Source organism: Hippocampus bargibanti, linkage group LG16, assembly GCF_051943395.1.
Source record: "Hippocampus bargibanti isolate YZ-2025 linkage group LG16, ASM5194339v1, whole genome shotgun sequence".
Classification (NCBI taxonomy): domain Eukaryota; kingdom Metazoa; phylum Chordata; class Actinopteri; order Syngnathiformes; family Syngnathidae; genus Hippocampus; species Hippocampus bargibanti.
This window is the reverse complement of record NC_142749.1, coordinates 7119306-7143254: the sequence shown is the minus strand read 5'-3', so window position 1 is coordinate 7143254 and position 23949 is coordinate 7119306. Positions and strand designations below refer to the sequence as shown.

Here is a 23949-nt window from a genome sequence, read left to right as displayed (position 1 = left end):
ACTGGTGCACACCCAAATCTGGTCAGCATTCGGTCACAGCGGACATATTGAGACACAACTGTTCACTCATTTGCACTTACTGGGTGCACATTGAATCAATACAAGAGCGCTACAGGATCAGAATATTTTGTATGTTTTGTAGGATTTTGCGTGAAATATATCACCGCCACATTGCGTAGTCGACGTCATCATTCATTTTTTTAGGGAAATCAAAAAAAGTATTTCGTTAGCAGCCTGTCGTCGTTCGAGGTCGAGCAGTGTGCAGAATACTACCTCATGCAATGTCTTTCATTCCGGTAGATGGCGAAAGATTACTAAACCTTTGCAGAATGTGGGCGGTGACGTGAGGCAAACATTAAACGGGATCTGGGCTCATGTCATTCAGTGGAGCGCATGGATCCGCCTTCATGCAACAGTGCTACCCCGTATTTTGGATGCTGCGTATTCAGGCATAGAAGCATATATCTTGAAGCATCCTAGAAATTGAGGGCGGTGTACATTACACTAAGATACGTCATATTGCTGCTGTCGGGAACCAGCCGAGACGGAAATCCTACGGTTCTAGTCCAGTGCCGGCGTTGTTGGCGATGGAGCGGTGGAAAGGCAGAGTGGCCCTGGTGACCGGAGCTTCGGTGGGCATTGGAGCGGCTGTGGCCAGGGCACTCGTCCAACAAGGCATGAGGGTGGTTGGCTGTGCCAGGAATGTCGACAAAATCGAGGTATTTCATGAATATCGCCTTCACGAGCTTTTAAGCAGCGTGTAAAATAAATATAAGTACAGCATCTAACAAGCTAATGCACGTAAACTGCTTGCTAACATTAGCTTTACAAGTTGAGCGAACGTTTGCTGACAGGACATTTAATTTGTATGTTTAAGAGGGCTAAGAGTGAGCCATCACTGGACATTAATACGATATTTTCAACAAATGAAGCATTTCATTCAAAATACAGTTGCAAATCTCGTAATTTCTTGTATTACTTTTAAATCTCTGTGCACCCATTATGTACACTATACATAAGCCTCTCTAACTCCATCTCTATCACTCTATGTATCCCGCCTCCTCCCGCGATCCATCCATCCATCCATCCATCCATCCATCCATCCATCCATCCATCCATCCATCCATCCAGTTCAAGTTTGTTTACCAACAGTAGATTAGAGAATCACAATACTGGAAACGCCCAAGTAAGATGCAGTCACTATGTTCTCATTGATGTTTAATGAAATGGGGTAGCACCCACCCATGTGGTATTTAGCACCACACATCTAATGTGTTCACATCTTTGTGAGATCATTTTCTATTGGATGACCTTTGGTGAGGGTACAGAGCAGGGTTTTGGGCAGCTGAACACTGAGGCATTGCTGTTAACTTATTTCTGTGATCCCTCAAAACTGGAGCTGTTGCCTGTGAACTGCGTGTACCCGTTAGTGTTAGTGCAATCGGTCCTGTCTTCGGGTATCGTTAATGCCAAATTGCTACACCGCACTTTGAAATGGATTCTCAAGATGATGCTCAGTGGACACAATTTGAGCTGAGAGCTGTCTGTTTGCTTTAAAAAACACTTTTCTTAGATTTAAAGTAAGTGAGTGGAGTATGCATTGTGGAACAGTGAATTGGTGTTCAGCACATTTGGCTCACAGTTCTGGGATTCAAATTTCAGGACGAGCCTTCCCGTGTGGAGTCTACATGTTTTCCAACTAGCACTCCCATTGACACTTACAAAAAAGGTAATTTAACACTTGATAGGTGCTGTGGACTCCCCAGACCCACCTAACTATTTACTTTTTACTACTACTATTTACTAATTACTTCATCAATTTTACATACCGTCCCTTTCAATCTGAAAGTTAGATGGCGAAGCAATGGAAAGTATACTTTTTTCCCAACAATTATTCGACAACAGATAACGTTTATTCTATATTTAAACAGGTAATGCTATGAGGCAAAATACTATGACATATCAACTTCTTTTTAATCATCAAAATAAATTACTTAGGCGATTCTTTCATCAGGGCAAACTTATTTTCATTTACTTATAGTGTTTGACTTTGTTACAGACATTCTTGCTCACACCCCACTAGGCCATAAGGCACTGCACTTTCCTTATCTTGTCAGCCAATAATTAAGCCTCCCTCTGTCTCAAACTGTCTTAACTCTATCAGTGGCTCGTCACAGGTCAACTACACAAGCCACCCTTTACTGTTCTTTTGCAGTTGTAAAATTGTAGTTTGCTCACCTGCAATTAATTGTTGGCACCTGTTGTACTTCACATGTCCTATTACGTAACTATAACTAAGGTTAAACATCTCATGACAAAAGTAATGGACAACGGCAGATCTCGATCTTTTCATATGTAATATTTGTATGATTATATATCTATCTGATCATAGGGTTCCATACCAATGGGAGATTAATTTTTGGAAACGGGCGATGCAACTTAGCTGTGTTAAATACAATGCATTTTTAAAAACAAGTGAGTGTTCTTTTAATACCCTGTCAATGTGTAACCTTGGTATGTGATTATAAGTTGGAAATGGAAAGTGAACAATGAAAAAGAAAATGTATTTGGGAATTAAAAATTCAGTAAAAATGTTGTGTGTGTGTGTTTTTAGTTTTTTTTTATGTGAGAGGAGTACCTCTAAGCGTGAGGAAAACGTGCAAAGTCCACATAGGAAGGCCATCTAAGGTTCAGAGTCGTGAGATAGATCTGCTACTGCAAATCTCATTTGATTTAATTTCATTAACCTTGTGAATTTCACAAGTGTCACATATGTTTCCAAATATGTGTTGTGTATTTCCCTAACACATTTTGATTACTCACCATGACTGCAATTTATCTTGATAAGCAACCCCCGCCCCATTTTCCAAGACATACAAATGTAGGAACATGAAATACATAATTACCATGCCAATCTTCATTTATTAAATGAGTTCATTTCTACCAAAATCTTTACTGTAAAATGCAATTTTTATTTGGAGTTGTTATATAGAACAGTTAGCACTCAGCGTTATGGATATTTAATATAATAGTATGTCTCTCCACAACACACTGAGCTCAACTGAATTTAGAACCATCATGACGAGCAAGAAGAAGAGGCAGAGAAGGTCCCAAACTGAGCTGCAGAAATAATTGTCATCCCCACAGAGCAGAGGAAAAAATACTCATGGTATTGTATGTTGTCCTGCTTCATGTGTGATATTAAAGCAGTAGTTGTTTGTTGAGCCTGTCTGTAATGATTTACGCTGTATTGTATGTTAGCATTAAGCTAGCTTTTCTGGAATTACATTACATGAACCAGATGTTTTTTTAATGAGTGTGAATGTTATTTTGTGTGGGACAGGTAAAACAGTTTTATTTGAGTTTGGTCTGGATACCCAACATTCTTAATCGTAAAACATCAATGATTAAGTGTTCAGTGTTGTTGACAAGATAACATGCGTCCCACCTTGACAATATGCACACACCCGTACATGCACAGTGAGTGTGACTTGCGCAATTGACTGCTTGCTGCCATTCTTACTCGATTCATATGTCCTCCTGTCAATAGTTAACTGTAGCAGTCTGTCATTGCTTCTGTCATGTACTTGCATCACCCTCAAGCAAGGTCAAGGCATTTCAAATGGGAAATGATTATTGCTATGTGCAAGTCACAGCCATTATTCTAGAGTTGGCTACATTACAGACTCAACATCCAAACTTGTTTTGGCTGAATTCTGGGTTCAAAAAAGTTGAACTCAATATGATGTAATAGTAATCAATAGCAGAAGGGAATGAGTAATTCTTTATGATGGCAACTTTGTTCTTGAAACGTTGCCGATGTGAGATGTTAGACAAAGCCAGTATTGTCCACTCCCTGCTGTGTAAACTGGACTATAGCCGAGCCAGTGCGAGTGGGGGATGCAAGTGTCTGTCACTGAGCAATTGTTCTTGACTTCCTTTTAGTGTGTGTTTCTTTCACAAGTAGAAAATAAAGACGTTCTTGTTACTTACTGGATTAGAAGTGAACAGATGGAACCATCATTGCTGTAGATAGTGAATTACATTTGATTTGCATTTATGTAATTTTGCACAAAATGGGAAAGAAAAGTTTAGTTGAGCAACTATGTTGTACAATTTGTACTACTTTTTTAGAGTAGCAGGGGGTAATCGGGGGGGGGGGGGGGGGGGGGGGGGGGGGGGGGGTTGAGGGTTGTGGTCACCATGGGCTTTCTGCAGGAATGAGAGCGATGGGGCTGCATCCAAGTCGCAGCAATAAACTTTCCCATTAACTCTTTTGAGACCGATGGAAGACAATTCTCTCTTCTGTACTCAGAATGCGTTCTCTCAGGTTTGAAAGCGGCGCAGTTGATTGAATTTGCGCAGTGTGATCTCATGTTGGGGACAGAGTTGCAACATTGACACTTTTTCCGCTTTAAAGTGTCAAAGGCACCAATACAGTGGAACCTTTCATTTCAACCTTCGTTGGTTGTCGACCTCTAGCATCAAAATTTTAGTTAGCTGACGAAGCCTCTTGGATAAGAAGCGAAACGTCCGACAGTACAGATAACGGCTGAAGAAACCTATGCATCGATGTCTCCTGTACGACTGAGAGCTTACACAGACGAATTCCCAAATAAATTCGGGAGTGACAGTGAATGAGTTAAAATGGGGGTATATATATATATATATATATATATATATATATATATATATATATATATATATATATATAAAAGATTATGTCGATGCAGAAAATGATGTGCTGGGCCAGATATGCCCGGGCCTGGAGTTTGATACCAGTGATCTAAAGGTATGGTGGGAGGATCATCATTTGTTGGTAGTGGATTTTATCAGTTGTTTACTGTAATCTCATGCGGACAGTAGTCTAATGAGGCTGGACAGCCCTGTGACCCCTATAAAGCCCCCGCACCCAAACTCCCCCCCCCCTCCCTTTGCTGTGCCACTGCTGCGCTGTCCTCTCTATGCTTATCACTTTTCAACGCTTAAGCCTTACTGAGCTTGACACTCCCCGGTCGGGCCTCCCACTATAATAGCTGGGGCGATTCCTGCCCTGTCTTGTTCTAGACACTTTATGCATGTGCACTCTTGTCATGCGTGCACCAACATTGAGGGGTGGGGACGTGGCGATCTGAATGGAGGAAATATGGAAAAACTTCATTTGTCCAAACATAGCTTTTGGTTCGGTGATGTTTGTTCATCTATGTGTGCCTAGCAATAGGCCGGTGACCTGTTCAGGGTGTACCCTAGCCTACTGCCCAAGGACAGCTGCCATAGGCTCGTGAAGATAAACGGATCAGAAAAATAAATGGGTGGATGTGTTATTGTGGTTGTAGTTGGCAGTGGTGTACAACTGCACTAATGATATTAGTGTGTGAGACGGGCAAAGTAGCAAACAATTCTTACTTTCTAGAATGATCTCGTGCTCTTAGACACTCCTTAGAACCAATCAAAACGAAGTAGTAGTATGTTTATTGTGACAAAAATTCACGCCTCTTGTATTACCACTCACTTAATTTCCGTATCTACATATGGCGTCATCTTTGAGCGCGTATCGGCAGCAGAGAACAAAGGTTAGAGAATATTGTTTATCTCTAAACATGAACTGCACAGGGTGAGATTGAGCTTGGTGGGATCCAGTTGGAGTTGAGCTCCCATGAAGTAACAGTATGTTCTCGATCTGGGAAGGGAGAACCACTATATTACAAGTACTTAAGCTCTCTGCTTCAAAGTATCATCTTACATGGTGAATGATGAGGCGGGGACTAGTGTTGTACGAAATGATGATGGCAGTCTGGCTGGCATTGAAAGTATAGACCGCACTCATCAATACTCGTGTATTTGTATTATTCCAATTTACAAAGAACAAGATTGACGACAACAACAAAATTATAACCCTCCGCAGCCTGCCCACCACCTTTTCCAGCTAATCCCCTCAGGCAGGCGCTATCGACCAAATCCAGCAGACATTTAAAGCGCTTCTTCCCTCATCGCCATGAACTACTACTAAACAGTAACCCAGCTATAACTGTATAGTGCCTCTTTGCAATTTTGCACAACCCTGTGAAACAGTTATAATCATTGTAGCTCCAGCTCTATACTCACTTGAACCACTGTCTGCTTGATACTTTGCACATTGTCTCATCGATGTTACTGAGGGGTAAAACTTAGATAGAGGAATTCAATTAGATTAGCCTTCATTAGTGTCCTCCATACTTATCTGTCATGTCTTTTTTATGATGATAGTAGTGCAGCGTGTTCTACCGGAGACACATTCCTTGTGTGTTCTACATACTTGGCCAATAAAGATAATTATGATTCTGATCACAGATGGATGAGTAGTGTGACGCATGGCCCTGCATGCGTCACATGCCTGATCCATCAGGATGGACTTCAAGCCTCAGCATGTCTCAACTACAAACAAAAGAGGCATTTTTGTCACATGATTACCCTGTGAACAGCCCAGTAACCGCCGCTATCATAGGTGATCCTACTGCTGACACAAAGGTTCCACATATTGCTTTGTCTCCCAGGTTCTGATGACTTTTGTTTTGGGAAACACAAACTTACCTCACTGGTTGCACCCGTCCGTCTGTTGTAATGTGCGTACCTCCCCTATCACTCATATTCTACCTCTCTATCATTGTCATATACCATCACTGTCACACTGCACAGCGCAGCGAGGCGTGCCTTTGTTCCAACCCATATGCACCAAGGGCGCGACGCCATATTGTTGAGGTCGGTGGCATGCGCCATAGGTACCTGCTGCACCTGAATTGAGAAATACTCAATTCAATTCTAATTTGCTGTGACGTCATCAAAAAGAATGCACACTCTGCTCATCTTGAAATGCACTTTAAAATGGTCTTGCTCGAGCTCCAGTTCACAGACAAGCCTAAGCGTCTACCCAGATCAGTCCATGCCATAAAAAATGGCATAAGCCCCCATCCTTCTTTTTCCTACTGGTTGTCTCCCACTCTTCTTTCATTCCCATATCACGTTATAGACAAATCCAAGGCTTTACAAATACATATATCTGGTGTGGCCTCTTTAAGTCCAACCTGCTGGCGAAAAGCACCAGGCTACTTCCCGTTTGTTCACTTGGCAACGAGCACAAAATATGGGAAAGCTGGTGTCATCTTTGTGCCATCCCGCACAGTACCCTGCAGCATGATCTGTGTCACCTCAGCACAGTATGCTCGCACCTCTTATTCTGTCGAACTTCATATTCTAATGAGTCTTCTATATGTCTTCAAAATGTCAACGTTGTCAGTCTACCATAAGATCCTGAGAACAGCCACTTATCTTTCCCATCTTGATGAGGCGATGCCAAGAAAAGTGCCATAAACCACCTTGTTCAACCTTTAGACCTTTTACTAACAGTGGATTATAATCTCTCAACTATACGTACACACCACTACAAAGCCAACAGTCCGCAACTCACCTTTAACCCCATTAGGTTGAGAAGTAAGGCAGAACTCACTAATGGCCTGGGTGTTAGCACATTTGACTAATATTTCTGAAGTCCGGTGTTTGGATCTTGGCCTTCCTGTGTGGAGTCTGAACACATTCATAGGTGAACTGAAGACTCCTAATGATGAGGAAAATCCGTAATGACAGGCAAAAATTGTTTTTGTGTCTGAGTTTAATGAAATGACCAGGGTGTCATTGTTGTAACACTTGGCACAATGCCTCTTGCTCTCGAAAAAGGGCATATAAACTCTATTTTTAAACCCAGTGTTATCAAAAGCAAGGGAAGTTTGACTTGGTCAGGTCAAGACAAATGCAATTCATCCACTCTCTGTTCAGACACCGCCTCTCAATATTGATCTGGCACACCACTTTAACTGTCTGCCTTCTACAGTTTTCCTAATGTTCTTTCCACTTTCTCTGAACGTGCTTATTTTATTTTAGATTCATAGATGCCATTTTAACACAATATTTCTTTCATGGACTGATGAAATTTGACTTGGTGATAACTGTATTCCCTACCGGTATTGTCTAAACAAATGAAAAACAGTCTGTACAAAAATCTACAACAGATGGTTTTTTTGGAAAGCCAATACCTCACACATTAAAATAATAATATGCCCATTGTCTGCCATGTTTTGCCACGAATATATCTTTGTGACTACTTTATTTCCTCCATATGATAGTTGTCCACGTTAAGCACTTTGTTCCAGCTTCACATATTGTTAAAGTGCTATATAAATCAATATATACAGTATTGTATTGTATTGTATTGTATTGTATTGTATTGTATTGTATTGTAAATAAGGAACCCTATGTTGCCATTAATTTGTTTGGGAGATTCCACTGTCAATTAGAGGTAATGTCATGTTTTTAAATAAAAGTTACATTTATTTAAACTTTATTGATTGAATAGTTCATGAAAGTAAATAGATTGATTTTTTTAAGTGGAAGCTCTCTGTTCTGGTTGATAATGTTGCTCATGGTTTATGGAAATATGATGTAGCCCATGAGCATAGGAGGCCCTTGTTTCCAATTTGGGTTTGCTAGGAGTTGGTACTCTTGAGTGGTCTTGTTCTGCAGCGAATTCCGTTGTTACATCTGCTTTCCATGACACGTTTTATGCTTTTCCATCAGTGTCTGAAAATCATGACAAAGTTAGTGGACACCCGGGCAGACAACGCTGAAAAGTTGCCTGCCCGGCCATAAAGTTGCCTGCCCGATTTTTCACAATTTGAAACACAATAAGATGACTAATAGCAAAAAAAAAAAAAAAAAAAAAAAAAAAAAAAAAAAAAAAACATAGTTGCAAAGTATAAAGGATTTTCTAAAATTAGGGAAGTACCTACCACAAATGCTCACTTGTTTAATTTATGGTACATATGCCTTGCTGAAGATTTCACTCCAGTTGTCGTTTATCATCATGGTGCACAATGCAACGTTTGTGTTGCGCTGTTTGCTCAAAGCAACGTGGACTTGTCTAACCGACTTTCAAAAGGGTGTAGTCCGAAACAGGCTTCTGATTAGCTGCCGGTGCCTAGTATGCAAATTGCCAAACGAACGTTCGTTTGGCAATTTCAGTATTTTGAAAGCCGGTTAGAAAGAGAAGACCACGTGGCCTGTATCGGTTTGTTTGTAGCTTTTGCATTATTGAATAAAACAAACATTTGATTTGACAAAAAAAAAAATCTGTGATGGAATTGTAGGCCATCCTGGCCGAGACGTTTTGAAAGTTGTACGCCCGACGTTAAAGTTGTACGCCCCGGGTCACCAGGCTATTTCAAACACTGTTTTCCATCTTATATTTTTCATACTTGCCTTGAGAGGCGTAACACTGAACACTCCTGAACGTATTGAGTTACACTTTGAATGGACATGAATGATTCGTGTATGTGTGTGCCTGCCTGCCAGCCTGTATGCCTTTTCAGGGGTAACTGCTTATCCTGAGGACCGCATGGTCCAGTGCCATATCAGTAGGGCTTGCCAATCTTGGTTGTGGTTATCCAGTTGGTTCCCCATATTCTTTGCATCCACACAGAGATTCACAGCCTGAGACTTCCTGTAGTTGGAGTTGGATCGAAGCCTAGTGGCCCTTTCTTCTGAGCTGCCTACTTGAACCTTAGAAACATCATTCACTCGCTCTCAAAAGAATGTACTGGCCTTGTCTTTGCTCTCTCTCTCTCTCTCTCTCTCTCTCTCTCTCTCTCTCTCTCTCTCTCTCTCTCTCTCTCTCTCTCTCTCTCTCTCTCTCTCTCTCTCTCTCTCTCTCTCTCTCTGGTCTCGGTCTTTCGGTGGTTTACTTGTTTTGGGCCTTCTGGAGTACGGCATGGCTTTCAGGGGTCTGCGTCGCCCAGGGGGCAAAAGATGAAAAAGGTCACACTCTACAGCTGAAATAAGTATTGTCAGTGTTTTAGTGTTTGCACAGATCTGTTTGGCGGATGCCTTCTCTGTGGGTAATCCAGGCTCAACAGCTTATAGACAGCAAGGAAATCTGCACACTCAAGTGTGAGATGCTTGCTCAATTATCTATATGGTGGGAAAAGTCGATATTATCCATCAAGAGCATCACCTGTGAGACTAATAAAGAATAATGTAATCTAAGAGAATGCTGATCTTTTTTTAATGCTGTGTGCAATGTGATATATATCACCGTGCAGCAGGTTGGCAATGCCCACATGAAGCAATGACCTTTGACCTAAATTGATATGGAGCAAGTTAAGCCCACTGTGCTGGACAGACAGACGACCTGGTTGAAGCATTGCCTTGCTCATTTACTGTAGCTTCCCATGTGTGGAATCTCACCATAATCGATCCAGTTTTGCTTGAATTGCAGTTTGGAGCTCAGATAAACACGAAAACCAATACAATGGTGCAACATTGATTTGAAGTTGCTCAATAATGGTTCGGCCTGACGTTTTTAAAAGCTTAGTGTTATCTGTGATCCAAGGTTGTTTTTATTTATTTATTTTTAGAAGCTGGCAGCAGAATGTCAGAGCGCAGGATACAGCGGCACACTGATCCCATACAAGTGTGACCTGTCTAACGAGGAGGAGATCCTCTCCATGTTTTCAGCCATCAAAACGCTCCACAAGGGCGTCGACGTGTGCATCAACAACGCCGGGCTGGCCCATAACGAGCCCCTCCTAAGTGGGAGAACAGAAGGCTGGAGGAATATGATCGACGTGGGTAATCTGCAGCGTACATGCACGCTAACACATTAATGCTTGCGCTGAAACAAGATGGAGGAAAATTCTGAAGACATTTAGAATACGAACGCTTGTTTGCATGGTTGATTTTAGTGGTTGCTCCATTTGAGTACAGAAGCAGGAAGCAGTAAAACTTGTCCGGTGCGAAGTACGTTTTTTTACACATAAAGAATTGAACCGTTAAAGTGTAAGTCCGTAGATAAAATATGGTGATGTTTGGCTTTGCTCAAACACCTCCTCACCAAAAGTGCTCCATTTGGCTCTGCGGAGTAAGCCTGGCAGAGCCAAATGGTTGAGTTTAACAAGTTTCTCTTGTTAGACACAACCATTCGGAGTCACTGAGCTCCTGACCACGAAGGACCCCGTCCTCTACAGTTTCCAGGGTCCGGCATTGGGAACGCTCGTCCATCTGTTGTCATGGCAGCCCAAACGACCGCGCTGTGCCAGTGTATTATATTTAGCCCGTGTTTAATCTGCATGCTGACCCGATTTGGTCACCTTGCCCAAGCTTGCTTCACTGTGGAGTTTAACCTTGCGTCCATCAGTTTTGCTACAGAAGTAGCTTAGACACACAAGCAGGGTACATAGGGCAAGTTGTGATGGGCCAACATGTGAAGGGAAAAACATGGCCAGAGGTCTGACCAGCGCTTTATCAGCAACCCACGCAAAGAAAAACCTAAACCTGAGCAAAATTTGGGATGGCATTGAATGAGTTAAAGGCTTTTGTATTCTTCTTATCCATGAACTAAATACCCACCTTGTGTTTTCTTGAACGTGTTTTCACTCCCCACCCACACCATCTTTTTTTTCCTTTTTTTAATGATCTGCAGGTGAATGTCCTGGCATTGTCCATCTGCACCCGGGAAGCTTACAAATCAATGAAGGAGAGGAATGTGGATGACGGTCACATCATCAATATAAGCAGGTACAGTAAATTGGGATAAGCATTTCTGCCTCCCAATCCTGAGGTTCATAGTTTCAATCTTGGCTTTGGATTATCAAGCTTATAATGGAAAAAAACACAATTCCAAAATGACTGTTTTACATTTTTGGTTTGCATTATTTCATTCATTTTTTTTCATTCAACTAGAATAACATTACCCAGCGTTGGCCCATCTTTCGAAGTTCAGAAGTGTCATGACATCTACAATATTCAATTTTGTAATAATAATAATAATACATTTTATTTCTAAGTGCCTTTCAATATTCTCAAGGACACTTTACAGTCAAGGGCTAAGAACCTTTTTTTCTGCGGGTGAGCAGTGGCAGCCATTCGCGCCAGAGTTCACTCAACCCGGAAGTAACACAAACTCAAGCCACTAATGTGAGTGTGTGTATATAGACGGACAATACAATACAATACAATACAATACAATACAATACAATACAATTTATATAGCGCTTTCACAGTAGCTGCAGCTGTAACAAAGCACTTCGCATATTAGTCAACACTAAGCAAAATAATAAATACAACAGGAACATAACATGGACAGCTGCGCAATCTTAACGATTTTCCCCATGTACTCTACGATGTTTGAGTACAAGACAAACACTTCTATTAAGTGTTTGGCATTCTCAATTTATACTGTGTGTTACTCCTCCTGTTTCCGTTACAGTATGAGCGGGCATCGGGTGCTCCCAAGCGCTGACAAGCATTTCTACTCTGCCACCAAATATGCGGTGACCGCTCTGACTGAGGGAATCAGGCAAGAACTAAGAGAAGCAAACACCCACATCAGAGCCACTGTAAGTGTGGAATGTGTGTCACATTGTGAAAAGTGTGCAATGACAACACTTTTTCTTAGTCAGTCTAAAATGGATTTTCTTTTCCCTTTTATGTAGTGTATATCGCCCGGGATAGTGGAGACTGAATTTGCATTCCGCCACCATAACAATGATCCAGAGAAAGCAGCCGCTGTGTACGAAAGTATCAAAGTAAGCAACAAGTCTCTTTCACATTTCAAATAGTACTACTAGTTCTCCAACATTTTTTTCTCTCGAATGTGCAGTGTTTAAAAGCAGAAGACATTGCAAACGCAGTCACATTTGTTCTGAGTGCCCCTCCTCATGTCCAGGTAATGTCCTTTCACTTTATAATCCATATTTTTACGGAGTGGAACGCACATTGACATGTTGTCATTTTGCTCACAGATTGGAGATATTCAGATGCGACCAGTTGAGCAGGTGTCCTAGCAGTGGAAAGGTTGCAAGACGCTGCAGGAGGAGCCCAAAAGTCAGCGGCCGTGGCGACTCATTAGCGACCTCTGTTGAGTGCGGGTAGGAGTTGGGTTGAAGTAAGAAATCGGCTCCATTGGTTGGGATGTGGAGGAACACGAGGAGGAGTCAAGGAGACTTGGAGGTCAGGTGGATGGAGGAAATGAAGGGTGTGGACTAAAACCACGCTGAAAATACTACTGAATGCAGCCACCGTTTGTTTGTTAACAGAGTCGACTCCAAGTAGAACAGGAGTCCGTGCTGCGCTGTGCGGTCATTTACATGACCATAACTTTGCAGGAAGACTATGCTATTTGACTGCACATTTTTTCTCATATTACATATCTATTTGAATTTTAAATGGTAATTGTTTGTCTATATTAATTCTTTTTATTATTTTGTAATTATTTTGACCTGCTGATTGAAGATAGGCAGAACTGCTGTCATAGAGAAAACAAATAACCCTAGAGTGTATTCTGGTGTTTTCAATTTATTTATCGATTTAGCATTCTGTCAGACCTGCCACTTTTACTTACAACGGCGACATATTCACTTAACTTTTCATTTAAATCTGTCCATTTTCAGCTCCGACTTGCGGGGGTCAAAAAAGAAGAAGAAATATACATAGTAATGATGCATGTGCAATTCCTGCAGTCGGATGCTGGGTACCATAATTTCATGAGTATAACGCGCCACTCATCTTTGTTGTGCACTATACTATGACTACTATATATATCTATATCTATATTTCTATCTCTCTCTCTCTCATATATATATATATATATATATATATATATATATATATATATATATATATATATATATATATACAGTAAAGTCTCGTTATATCGATATCGGATATATCGATAGTCCCGGTTATATCGATACTATTTCTATGCACGCACGGAGAAAATTACATGCAAACAGGGTCGGATATATCGATAGTCTCGGTTATATCGATATTTTTTCGGACTCCCTTGAATATCGATATAACGAGACTTTACTATATATATATATATATATATATATATATATATATATATATATATATATATATATATATATATATATATATATATATATATATATATATATATATATATATATATATATAGGGAGTCATTTCTTTGATCACTTTTTTTCTGTACAGACATTTTGTAACATTTGACATACTGTACAGTAACCTATAATTATGGAATTCAATTACACCTTTTCCCACAACCCTGGTACCGGTATACACCTGCGCAATGTGACTTTTTTTCTATCTTCCTCATACCTATTTATTGTACTCACCGTGGATTTTTTGAACGACATTTTTAGAATTAACAATGCGATTATAACCAAGAAATTATGGTAACTTCTGCTCTGCACTTTGAATTCAATAATTTATTACAAGTTATTTCAAGGCTGAAACCATAGATGTCATATGCAACTATGTATATATGGTATGTGTTTCTCTCTCTCTCTCTCTCTCTCTCTCTCTCTCTCTCTCTCTCTCTCTCTCTCTCTCTCTCTCTCTCTCTCTCTCTCTCTCTCTCTCTCTCTCTCTCTCTCTCTCTATGCAAACACACAAAGTACCATATGTCATTTCAGTGGGAAATTATTCAACACGTCAGTTGCCTGCCTATACGTAAACTAGCAAAGTGGACAGTGTCACCTGCCTACACCATAAACTACTTCATTGTACTCTGTCCGTGTAAATGACAACCTATTGCACGTCAAATTAGATTTTATAACGGTTAACATGACACAAGAGAAGCTTGACATGTGTAACTGATAGCAGACTTATCACTTTAATCAGAAACATTGCATTTGACCTAATAAATGAGTCACCCACACTTGAAATTGTCCTTGGTGAATTATTTAGCATTGTAGAAGGGATATAACACACAATATAAAAGTTTGGGTAACGCTTCATAGTCAGTACACATTAATAAGTATTTGTTAAGCATTAGGAAGTACTTTACTCATATTTATAAAACATGTTTAAAAAATGTATAACTGAGTAACTCAGTATTTACTGATTCTGATCAGTATGTACTGACTATAGAGGGTTACCAAAGTTTCTGCCCACATAACTCACTACTGTAGAACTGTGATTTTTTTATTCATTTTAAATAATATTCTTGCATTCGATTGCTATCGTTACATATCAATACAGTGCAGTAAAACTACAGCATTTACAACTCATTCCTGCGGTTGCATGTGATGCTGTTGCAATTCAAGTTGGTAAAACATTTAAGCTATCATATTTGATGTACATGCATTGGCAGTGACATTTCACAGAATGATTGCAATAATTTACATTGATCTGTTCAACACAAAACAATAACTCGACCGTTGCCACTCCACAAAAAAGGATCCCTTTTTGGCAGGTTTTATTTTAGACGAATGCTGTTGCCGATTGTGGTAATGGTTGGGTTTCTCTCATTTCCATTTTCATTGCGCAACATTTTGGGCTTTTCATTCAGGGCGTATGGTGTGATGGACAACTTTAGTTTCTGTGGAGCAATGGGAGAAATAGTACCAAAACGTTTATGACATGATTTTTCACATCGTATACAGGCACTGTGGAAACGTCATGGGCCACCACTACCTTTGTTGTTTGAATGATCATTTGAATAAGTAATGTACAGACTCCAGTGAGATGAAGTTTTTTTAATAAAACACTGTAAACATTTTGATCTGGTTAATCACAAAAACAACAAGTTTATTGTCAGTTATTACTTTAAAAAAATATCAATGCAGTACTTATTTGGCTGTCTATATTCACTATTTATTTGCTATCCACTAGCCAGCTATTAGCTGTCTAGCTGACTGTAAGCTGTCTAGCTGGTGGCTATCTGGAGATTTATATTTGCTATTTGCTCTCCATTAGCTAGCTAGCTATTAGCTGTACAGCTCTCTGGCTGGCTAGCTGTTGGCTATCTGGCTATCTATTAGCTATTTATTCACTATCCAATAGCTGGCTAGGTAGCTAGCTTTCTATCTATTTGAGTTACTTCCGGGATGAGTGAACCCTGGCGTGTGTGTCTGCTGTGCTCATCCACAGAAAAACTGATCCTGTGCCTGTAAAGTGACCTTGAGTGTTTTGAAAGGCGCTTAGAAATGATTTATTATTATTATTATTATTATTTTAAATTGTGACATGTAATTCTACTTATGTCCAGTTAGTGGCAGCACATGTTCGTTTTAAATAGTATTACAGTATGATTCGCTGTGGCGACCCCTTGAAGGGAAAAGCCGAAAGGAAAAGAAGACAGTCCTCTAACACATTTCATTTATAAGCGCCTTTCAAAACTCTCAAGGACACTTTAGTGTACATTTCAAAAAGACAAACTAGGAACAGTTTTAAAATCGTCGTTATCTTTTGATGAGGAGTTTAGGAAGAAATTGTTAATGGCTCCATCTTCTATCACCCGATTTGTTACGCCTACACAAAGCAATGGCTCTGGGTTCAATTTAAAATGTACGGTACATCTTTGAGCATGATTATTGATGTATATTGTGAGATATATATTTTCTTAATATGTATGGAAGGAATGAGTATTGAAAGAAAGTACCATAAATGCTTAAACAGTGTGCCCTCGGAAAGATGACAATAGGATGTTTCTATATGAGTTAGCTGTATACTGCAAATATTTTAACCTCACCTCCACAAAAGAGCCAGGCAGCACCCATAAAGTGTGAATGGTTGCCAACGGAATCCAAATGATGGAGGCTAGTGCAATGACCCAGCCAATCCCTTGAGCCCAGGGAGGGAAGACGTAGTCTTCGTAGCGAGCTGGTTTGAACTGGATAATGGAAAAAATGAGGATAACCTGCCCCCAAAAAAAAGGATCCCATTGAGTATGGATCAGACTCCAGAGTGACATGGTACAAGAGTCGGATGACTTACAGTAATCAGAAAAGGGGCGATGATTTGCCAACACAGTCGGAAGAAGATGCTGGGCCTTTTTCTCGTCATCTCTTCCAGGTTGTCGGATAATCGATTCGCACCTAAACACAAGACCAGACAGCTAAATACAAGAATGGGCATTGAAATATATAAGAGCGCATAAACATTCGATTTAGCGTAAGAAACCTTAGACTCTCTTCTTTCATCAGAAAAAACTGTTAATTCCTAAATTGCCATGGCCAGTGCTTTATCAGCACACAAGCATGAAAAAAGAAAACCCGAAAAAAAATTGAGAATGGCGCTTTACGTCATATTTTCAATTCCTGAATAAATTTGTGAATGGCAGTGAATGAGTTAAAGTAATTTCTGTGCCTTGAGATACGTGTTGAAGACATCTTTGTCATCTCCTCGCTTTCACCCACCCAAACCTCTAAAAAAAAAGAAATATCAATTGGAAGTACTGAAAAAAAATCATAAAAAACATACAGGAATGACATGATTTAAAAGAACTATGCCATTTTTTTGTCACAATGCCTCAATTGAATGGCCCACTCTACTTTCTGGTGGGCCTTCCTTGGCTACCTACGGGCAGTATAAAACAGATATACTGTCCATTGAGACGTCTCAACTCCTCTCATCTCATTAGTGCGGCACAAATCAGTATTCGTCGGTGTTTGTAAAATGTAATGAATAAATCAGAGTGAGTATGATCATTTTTAATCTTTTTACATGAAGTATTATGTCACCACCAAATGGATGCAACTAAAAGTTAGCATTAAGATAGCAGATTGAGACGCTCATCTATCTGGTTCAAACTACAAAACACACATTGTATTGAGTGCTTGCAACGAACTTTAGATATGAGTGACAAACAGGTTGAAAATGTGTTGAAAAAAAATGTTGTGCTTAATGAGAAGTGGGTTGAGTTCAAACGGCATAGTTTGATTAAAACCACTTTTCCTACAAAACCCACAAATGGGTCATCTACTCACCATAAAGCCAGCAAATGCCGATCACCTCAAAAAATGCAAGGAACATGATGGACACGATGGCAGTGTAATGATCCATCAATTGGAAAACATAAATTCCCGCCTGCAAAAACATGAATTCTCTGCAAACTAATCATGAATTTATCAGCTGGATGGAAGGATATCTTACCCGAGTCACATTTGGTATTCCAAGAAGACACGCGATTCCACAAACTGCAAGAACTAACAGCTCTTTCTTCTTGAAGAACTTCAGTATACGCTGATTGGATTGATCCATAAGACTGGTCACCATCACTTCAACCATGGCAAACTGGCCATGTGGAGAGAAAACATTGCCATGACAGTTTTTTTTCATCTGTATTATTTGGCCTGAGATGTGATTTCGTCTATACCTCGCTGTCAATTCCGAGGAAAAGCAGCATGGAAAAGAACAACACGGCCCACAGTTGAGGTAGTGGCATACTGGTGAAAGCTTGTGGATAAACAATATAGACAAGTCCCGGACCTGGATAACAGATACATGTGCTTATCAAAATGATGTACATTCCTAAGTGGTGTGTGGTCACGACACTTGGAAGTATTGACCGATATGTTTACAACTTGCAACAAATGGGTAAGAATTTATTGTGTAACGGCTGCTCAATTTCCAGTCTTTTTTTTTTGTGTGCTTTTTTGTACAATAAGATTTTAGCTTCAAAATGTCACCATGTAAATATTCGCAACGTAATTGTGTTATTAAAAGGTGGATTAGCTAAAGAGGCACATCTCAAATTCACAACCCCCCTCAGCTCACGAACTTAATTGGTACCCAGAAAGTCTGTGTTAGGGGAAAAGTTCGTCTGCCGAGCATTTATTTCCCATAAGAAACCATTAAAATGAGGATAATCCGTTCCCAGGCCCCATAAAAAATAATTTTCTACTGAATAAGCCTTAAAACTACACAAAATATACCTTATTTTATGTATAATAAATGTGCTATTATATTGTAATTAAAGAAATAAACTGTACTGTACAATAAAGTCGTTTTATTTACCGATGTGATGGTCGTTGCCTCAACTTTCTCGTCGATAATACCCTCACTCACACTGTCCCGTGTTAGCTGCTTTTTGGTAATCCAAATTAACAGAAGTTTTTCAACCTCTTCTATTGCCTGAGACCGTTGCTTAGTCAGCACGGAAGCACCCTTAGCCACACACGCACCATTAATAGCTGCCTTGTTCTTAAGGATGGCCGCAATGTCAACTTAGCATAATGGTACTGGGACGCTAAATCACACAAAGGCACACCTCGTTCGTGTTTTTCGATGATCCTTCTTCTGCTCGACCGTAATTTTCTTTTGTGTCTTCTTCGGTTTAACACTAGCCTGTGGTGGGGTCTTTTTCTGTCCCACAATAGCAAAAGTGCTATATAACAAACCACGTCCGCACTCAAAGAACGGGGGTGACGAAAACTCGTCCGCCAGCCACCGTGGCACTCTTCGACCGTGTGGTTTGGTGTTCATTCGCCGAAAACTAGTCCCCCAGCCACCGTCGCGCCGTGTGGTTTGTTTCATCCACCAAAAAGTAGTTTGTCACCATAGACTATCAGCTTGCGAATGGGATGTTTGTGAGGTGAAAAGTTTGTGAGTTGAAGCGTTCGTATGCGGAGGTATCACTGTACTAGCTTTGTTTCCTTACTTACCATCCACAGCCAACTCGGCCACCGGAATACCCTGCAGATGAGACATGTAGCCAAAAGCCGAGAATATGACAAATCCTGACAGAATGCTGGTTAGGGAGTTGACGATGGATATCGTCAGTGTATCCCTATGTGAAAAGAGAAGAAGCCATCTTGATACTGCATTTGTCCGGATATCACACAGGTGGGATTTTTACTTAATAATGTTGTTGTTGAAAGTGTTATAGCTGGACATAGCTATGAGGAAACCGAATCCTATACCGATGGAATTGAAGATTTGGGCTGCAGCGTTCACCCAAACCTGCAAGCAGACAGAGCGATACGCCAAAAATGTATTTGTTCATCAGGAACTTGTATGGATATCTGTTTGCGCATTTCTTCAATATGCTTGAAGTCAACATAGTATGAAGATTTTTTATGATACATTCTTTGTACAGCACTATGAATAAAAATAGCTGGGGAATAAAAACAATTTTGAAACACAACAAAAATAAAATCATCAGAGCCATTTCATATTTTTCTCACTTCCACTGAGAGTAGCCTGTCCCATTCTGGCACAATGAAGAAGGTTATACCCTGAATTGCCCCGGGAAGCTGCACATTATTGACCAGCAGGGCAATGAGTAGAACATATGGAAGCAACGCTGTGAGATACACCACCTGTACACAAAATAGAGAAAGTATTGAAAGAAGAGGTGTTATTCACCTTGCATCGGTGTCACGCCCACTCACTTTGCCTGTGGATTTGGTCCCCTTAAAGATGCAAAGATAGATGAGGATCCAAGCCAGCACAAGGATAAGGAAAAGGTCCCACCGAATCGCTGCGGCGTCCTCGATTGCCCTTGTTTGCTGCAGCATCTTATATCTTCATAGAGAGACGCATGTCAACAACTTGGAGGTGAAACCAGTGGAGGGCAGCAAGGATTGAAGTCATGGGGTCGTTTCTGTTTGCGCAGGTGAAAATCTGGCAGCAGAAATTATAGGCCGCCGCACATCGTAAATAAAACTGAGTTAGATGTTTGGTTGTTTTTATTTATCTCCCAAGTTAACTTTGGCACCCGTATTATATATGTATATCGGTGGTTGGCCATAAGGGCCTGCAAGGCCTTCTCTGCTGGCCTAAAAATATCTGAATCACAGACTAATTTGAATTATATTTTGTCCATGAGATATTATTAAATAATTCCAAATTATCATTCAGCTTCATTTCATTGCTTTTCCCCCGTTGTGCTGCTTCCAGGTGAGTGTTTTAGTATTTAAGCATTTAACCAATCACATTTCAGTCATCATTTGTTACCAGGGTCAGAAATCTACCTTGACGCCTTCACAATCAGCTCCGCAGGCTCTGGAGCATAAAAATCAATGGCGATGAAACAGTTGCTTTAACCAATCAGAGTTGGAAACCCAAGGCCTGCTCGAAAGCGCTGGCAACGTTAGTGTTTCCGCAAATTATGATTGGCTAGTAACTAGCCAATCATAGTATCACTAGCCGCTAGTGATACGCGCATACTGGCCAGAGCTAGCACACTGTATATGAAGCAAGCTGCATAAGCAAATACTGTACATTTTTTGTGTTGATTTAAAGCCCACAATGGCTGAAGGAGAAGAAGAAATGGATTTGGTTGCAGATATACTGTTGAAGTCATTTTCAAGACGGACTTTTCAAGATTAGATGGACATCATTAAGAAAGGTTGGACAGTTCTGAAACTATATATATATATATATATATATATATATATATATATATATATATATATATATATATATATATATATATATATATATATATATATATTCATGTGGATTCTGCTTATAATCTTGCATGTAAATTGCCCCATGTGGCACGAGAATAAGCATTACAATGTTTATTTCGAACAGCACTGTTTCGTAAATCACGTGATTATTTTTATTATCGTTTTTATTATCTATCCTTTTGATTATCGAATGATGCATTTATTTGTTGCAGGGCATGAGGGTGCAGAATTCAGCAATACGCCGTCCAAACTGTATACAGAGAGATGTCTAATATTTACAAGTGGCTGTAACTTCAGAGTTTTGACCCTTCCTATCATTTTCACTGATATCATTCACATGGCTCACATGATTAGCTTCCACAGTTCAGCTTCTCAATGCTGTAAACACTCTACGTCAGGGGTGGGCAAACTTTTTGACTGGCGGGCCATAATGGGTTCTAAAATTTGACAGAGGGGCCGGCCAGGCCAGGAGCATTTGGAGGCAGTGTTTGGGCCGGATATACTAAAGCATTCAATGTAGTGTGTGCGAACCTCAGCACAGTAAGCACACTACAACCCAATTTATTAAATGTCTTTCAAACGTGGAAAATAGTCCTTAGCGGTTCATACATTTGCCTCAAGGAATATGCAAGATATGGCATTTACATACTATTTCGCAGATACCTGGAATATAGGGTCAGCAACTTTTCAGAGTTGTCTGCCCTGGTGTCCGCTAGCTTTTTGTCATGAGTCAGTTTTTACTATAATTTGGACAAGTTCGGGGGGCCGGATTAAAAAGCCTGACGGGCCGTATGTGGCCCGCGGGCCGTAGTTTGCCCATGTCTGCTCTACGTTGTAACTTTTGCCGTGTTGAGCATTCATTTGGAAATTCTTAATTCAAGGACTCAATTCAATGCTTAAATAAAATGACTCAGGCGCACAACTAAAACATCTGTGCTGTTCAACAAAGTATGTCACTTTGTTCCATGATTGCCTTCTAGTACTCTTTTGACATTTCTGCACACTAGTAGGAGAGCTTCGACATTTTAGTTACTCGTGAGACAAAACTACAAGTGACCTTTTTGGTGTCTTCTCGTAGTCGTCGTAGCACAGAACCTTGCTATTCAGGTACAATTGTGTACCAGCAGGTCAAAAATGGCACGGATATTAACCGTCATATTATGTTGAAAAAAATCACATTGATTATGTTGTGGGTCCTTTTTACCCATATGTAAAAATCCACACGAAGCAGTCAAATAATCGGTGACATCAGCAACAACTGTTTCTGCGATGTTATAAGCATACTTGAAAAGATATACATATTTTCTATCCCATTGCCCCATTTTGGAACTGTATTGAAGAAAGTAATAGGAAAGGATATCCAGTGCTTTAGTCAACACAAAAATGGAAACGGGGAAAATTGACCCCTTGACATACTATGGGGGTTAAATAAAACGTGTTTGTACCCCGTAAGACATACTTGAAGAACTCCTGGCTTGCCGGAGACGAGTAGCTGCCATTTGTGGCCTGATCTGTGCATTTTGGAGTGTTCCACGTGTTGTTGCAACCCTGCCAGGGAAGTGGCATTTGGAAGGAGCTGAATAGGTAGTAGAGGGCCCAAGTAATGACCACGTTGTAGTATGTGCACATGATGAAGGAAATGGCCACGGATGCCATTCCGACACCTGCGTGCGTGACAGGAATTTGGATTCAGTTAAAAGAGCGGCTCTCATGGAAAGGATGTGACAGCCTATTATACCTTTTAAAAGTGGGCAGAGTTGAGCAAAAGCATGCATAGGTCCTCTTTTTGTATATTGTCCAATTGCCAACTCCATATGGAGCAGAGGGACCCCCAGTACAACCAGCATAAGTAAGTACGGTACAAGAAATGCTCCTGCAGGGAAATAATTGTAATTCACACTTTGAGGAAAAGAAACGTGCATTCATATTAATTGAAGATCGTTTCCAGAAAGGATAGGGTATGCCTGACTCTTTACTCACCTCCTCCACTCCTAAAGCAGAGGTAAGGGAACCTCCAAATGTTGCCAAGCCCCACAGCGGAGCCAATGCCCGCCAAGGTGAACTCGATCTGGCTGCTCCATGTCGGTCTGCTCTGTTGCTTGTCCATGCCTGCTGCCAATGTCCAAGCAGTTGCTCTTCTGGCCCCTCACTCCATAGAACGGAGGCAAGTAGTCCACGTAATGCGGGTGACGTAGCTTTTATTCTTCTTAATGATTAGCAGAAAGCCTACTACTGTATGTAAGTCCAGTCAGGAGCTTGGGCAGTGTTTAATGTTTAATGCAATTGCCATTTGAATCATCCACTTCCATTTTCGTTTCATTTATCCTCACAATGCCCTTATTTCTTTCTATTTTCCTTTTTTTCCTCGTTCTCCCATGCTAAACATAATTTCAGACTGAATGATTTTTATGGTTAGTTAGCTGGATTCTCTCACTTTTTCATATATTTCAGATTTTTATATTTTATATATATTTGATTCTCTCCTCCTTCATCTAGAACTGCTTCATGTAACAAAAAGGGTACAGAAAGTGCTTAAGAATGAATGACTTTGTGTTGTCATATTGTCTTTGTGTTGTCATATTATTTTTTTTTTTTTTTGTTCTTTTGACGTCAAGACGGCGCCGCAAGATTGGCTGCCTTTCTAGCAGCTCATGTATTTTGTTTTTCGACTTTCATTCCTTTCATCACTTTGCTGTTGTGAAATGTAAATTTCTCCACTGCAAGACTAATAAAGGCAAAT

The 23949-nt window shown here is 40.3% G+C and overlaps 2 protein-coding genes across 2 annotated transcripts; one reads left to right on the top strand and one right to left on the bottom strand.

Annotated features, from left to right (window-relative positions):
* The first annotated feature begins 376 nt into the window (after positions 1–376).
* dhrs11a (dehydrogenase/reductase 11a) lies at positions 377–13867 on the top strand. The gene is made up of 7 exons (XM_089017791.1): positions 377–719; positions 10443–10652; positions 11507–11601; positions 12293–12422; positions 12519–12611; positions 12686–12751; positions 12828–13867. Exons 1-7 carry the CDS (start codon positions 588–590, stop codon positions 12867–12869), a joined length of 768 nt encoding a protein of 255 aa, XP_088873917.1. The 5' UTR covers positions 377–587; the 3' UTR covers positions 12870–13867.
* Positions 13868–14335: 468 nt separating this feature from the next.
* LOC148886247 (sodium- and chloride-dependent GABA transporter 1) lies at positions 14336–23370 on the bottom strand. Its single transcript, XM_089017788.1, has 13 exons — positions 23190–23370; positions 22948–23082; positions 22669–22873; positions 20187–20319; positions 19980–20114; positions 19652–19755; positions 19458–19582; positions 18170–18282; positions 17947–18087; positions 17781–17880; positions 16789–16889; positions 16544–16711; positions 14336–15391 (listed from the first exon to the last, which is right to left on the bottom strand). The coding sequence occupies exons 1-13, from the start codon at positions 23314–23316 to the stop codon at positions 15269–15271; spliced, it is 1710 nt and encodes a 569-aa protein (XP_088873914.1). The 5' UTR covers positions 23317–23370; the 3' UTR covers positions 14336–15268.
* Between the last annotated feature and the right edge of the window lie 579 nt (positions 23371–23949).

Bases quoted from the DNA above. Each gene is read 5' to 3' on its own strand.
- LOC148886247 (XM_089017788.1), bottom strand. From the start codon at position 23,316: ATGGACAAGCAACAGAGCAGACCGACATGGAGCAGCCAGATCGAGTTC. The intron at 18,088-18,169 runs GTATAGACGAAA...CCACATGGCCAG, and splicing joins TCCTCGGAATTGACAGCGAG to TTTGCCATGGTTGAAGTGAT. The intron at 16,712-16,788 runs GTAAGTCATCCG...TTTTGGGGGCAG, and splicing joins TCGCCCCTTTTCTGATTACT to GTTATCCTCATTTTTTCCAT.
- dhrs11a (XM_089017791.1), top strand. From the start codon at position 588: ATGGAGCGGTGGAAAGGCAGAGTGGCCCTGGTGACCGGAGCTTCGGTG. The intron at 10,653-11,506 runs GTGGGTAATCTG...AATGATCTGCAG, and splicing joins GCTGGAGGAATATGATCGAC to GTGAATGTCCTGGCATTGTC. The intron at 12,423-12,518 runs GTAAGTGTGGAA...CCTTTTATGTAG, and splicing joins ACACCCACATCAGAGCCACT to TGTATATCGCCCGGGATAGT.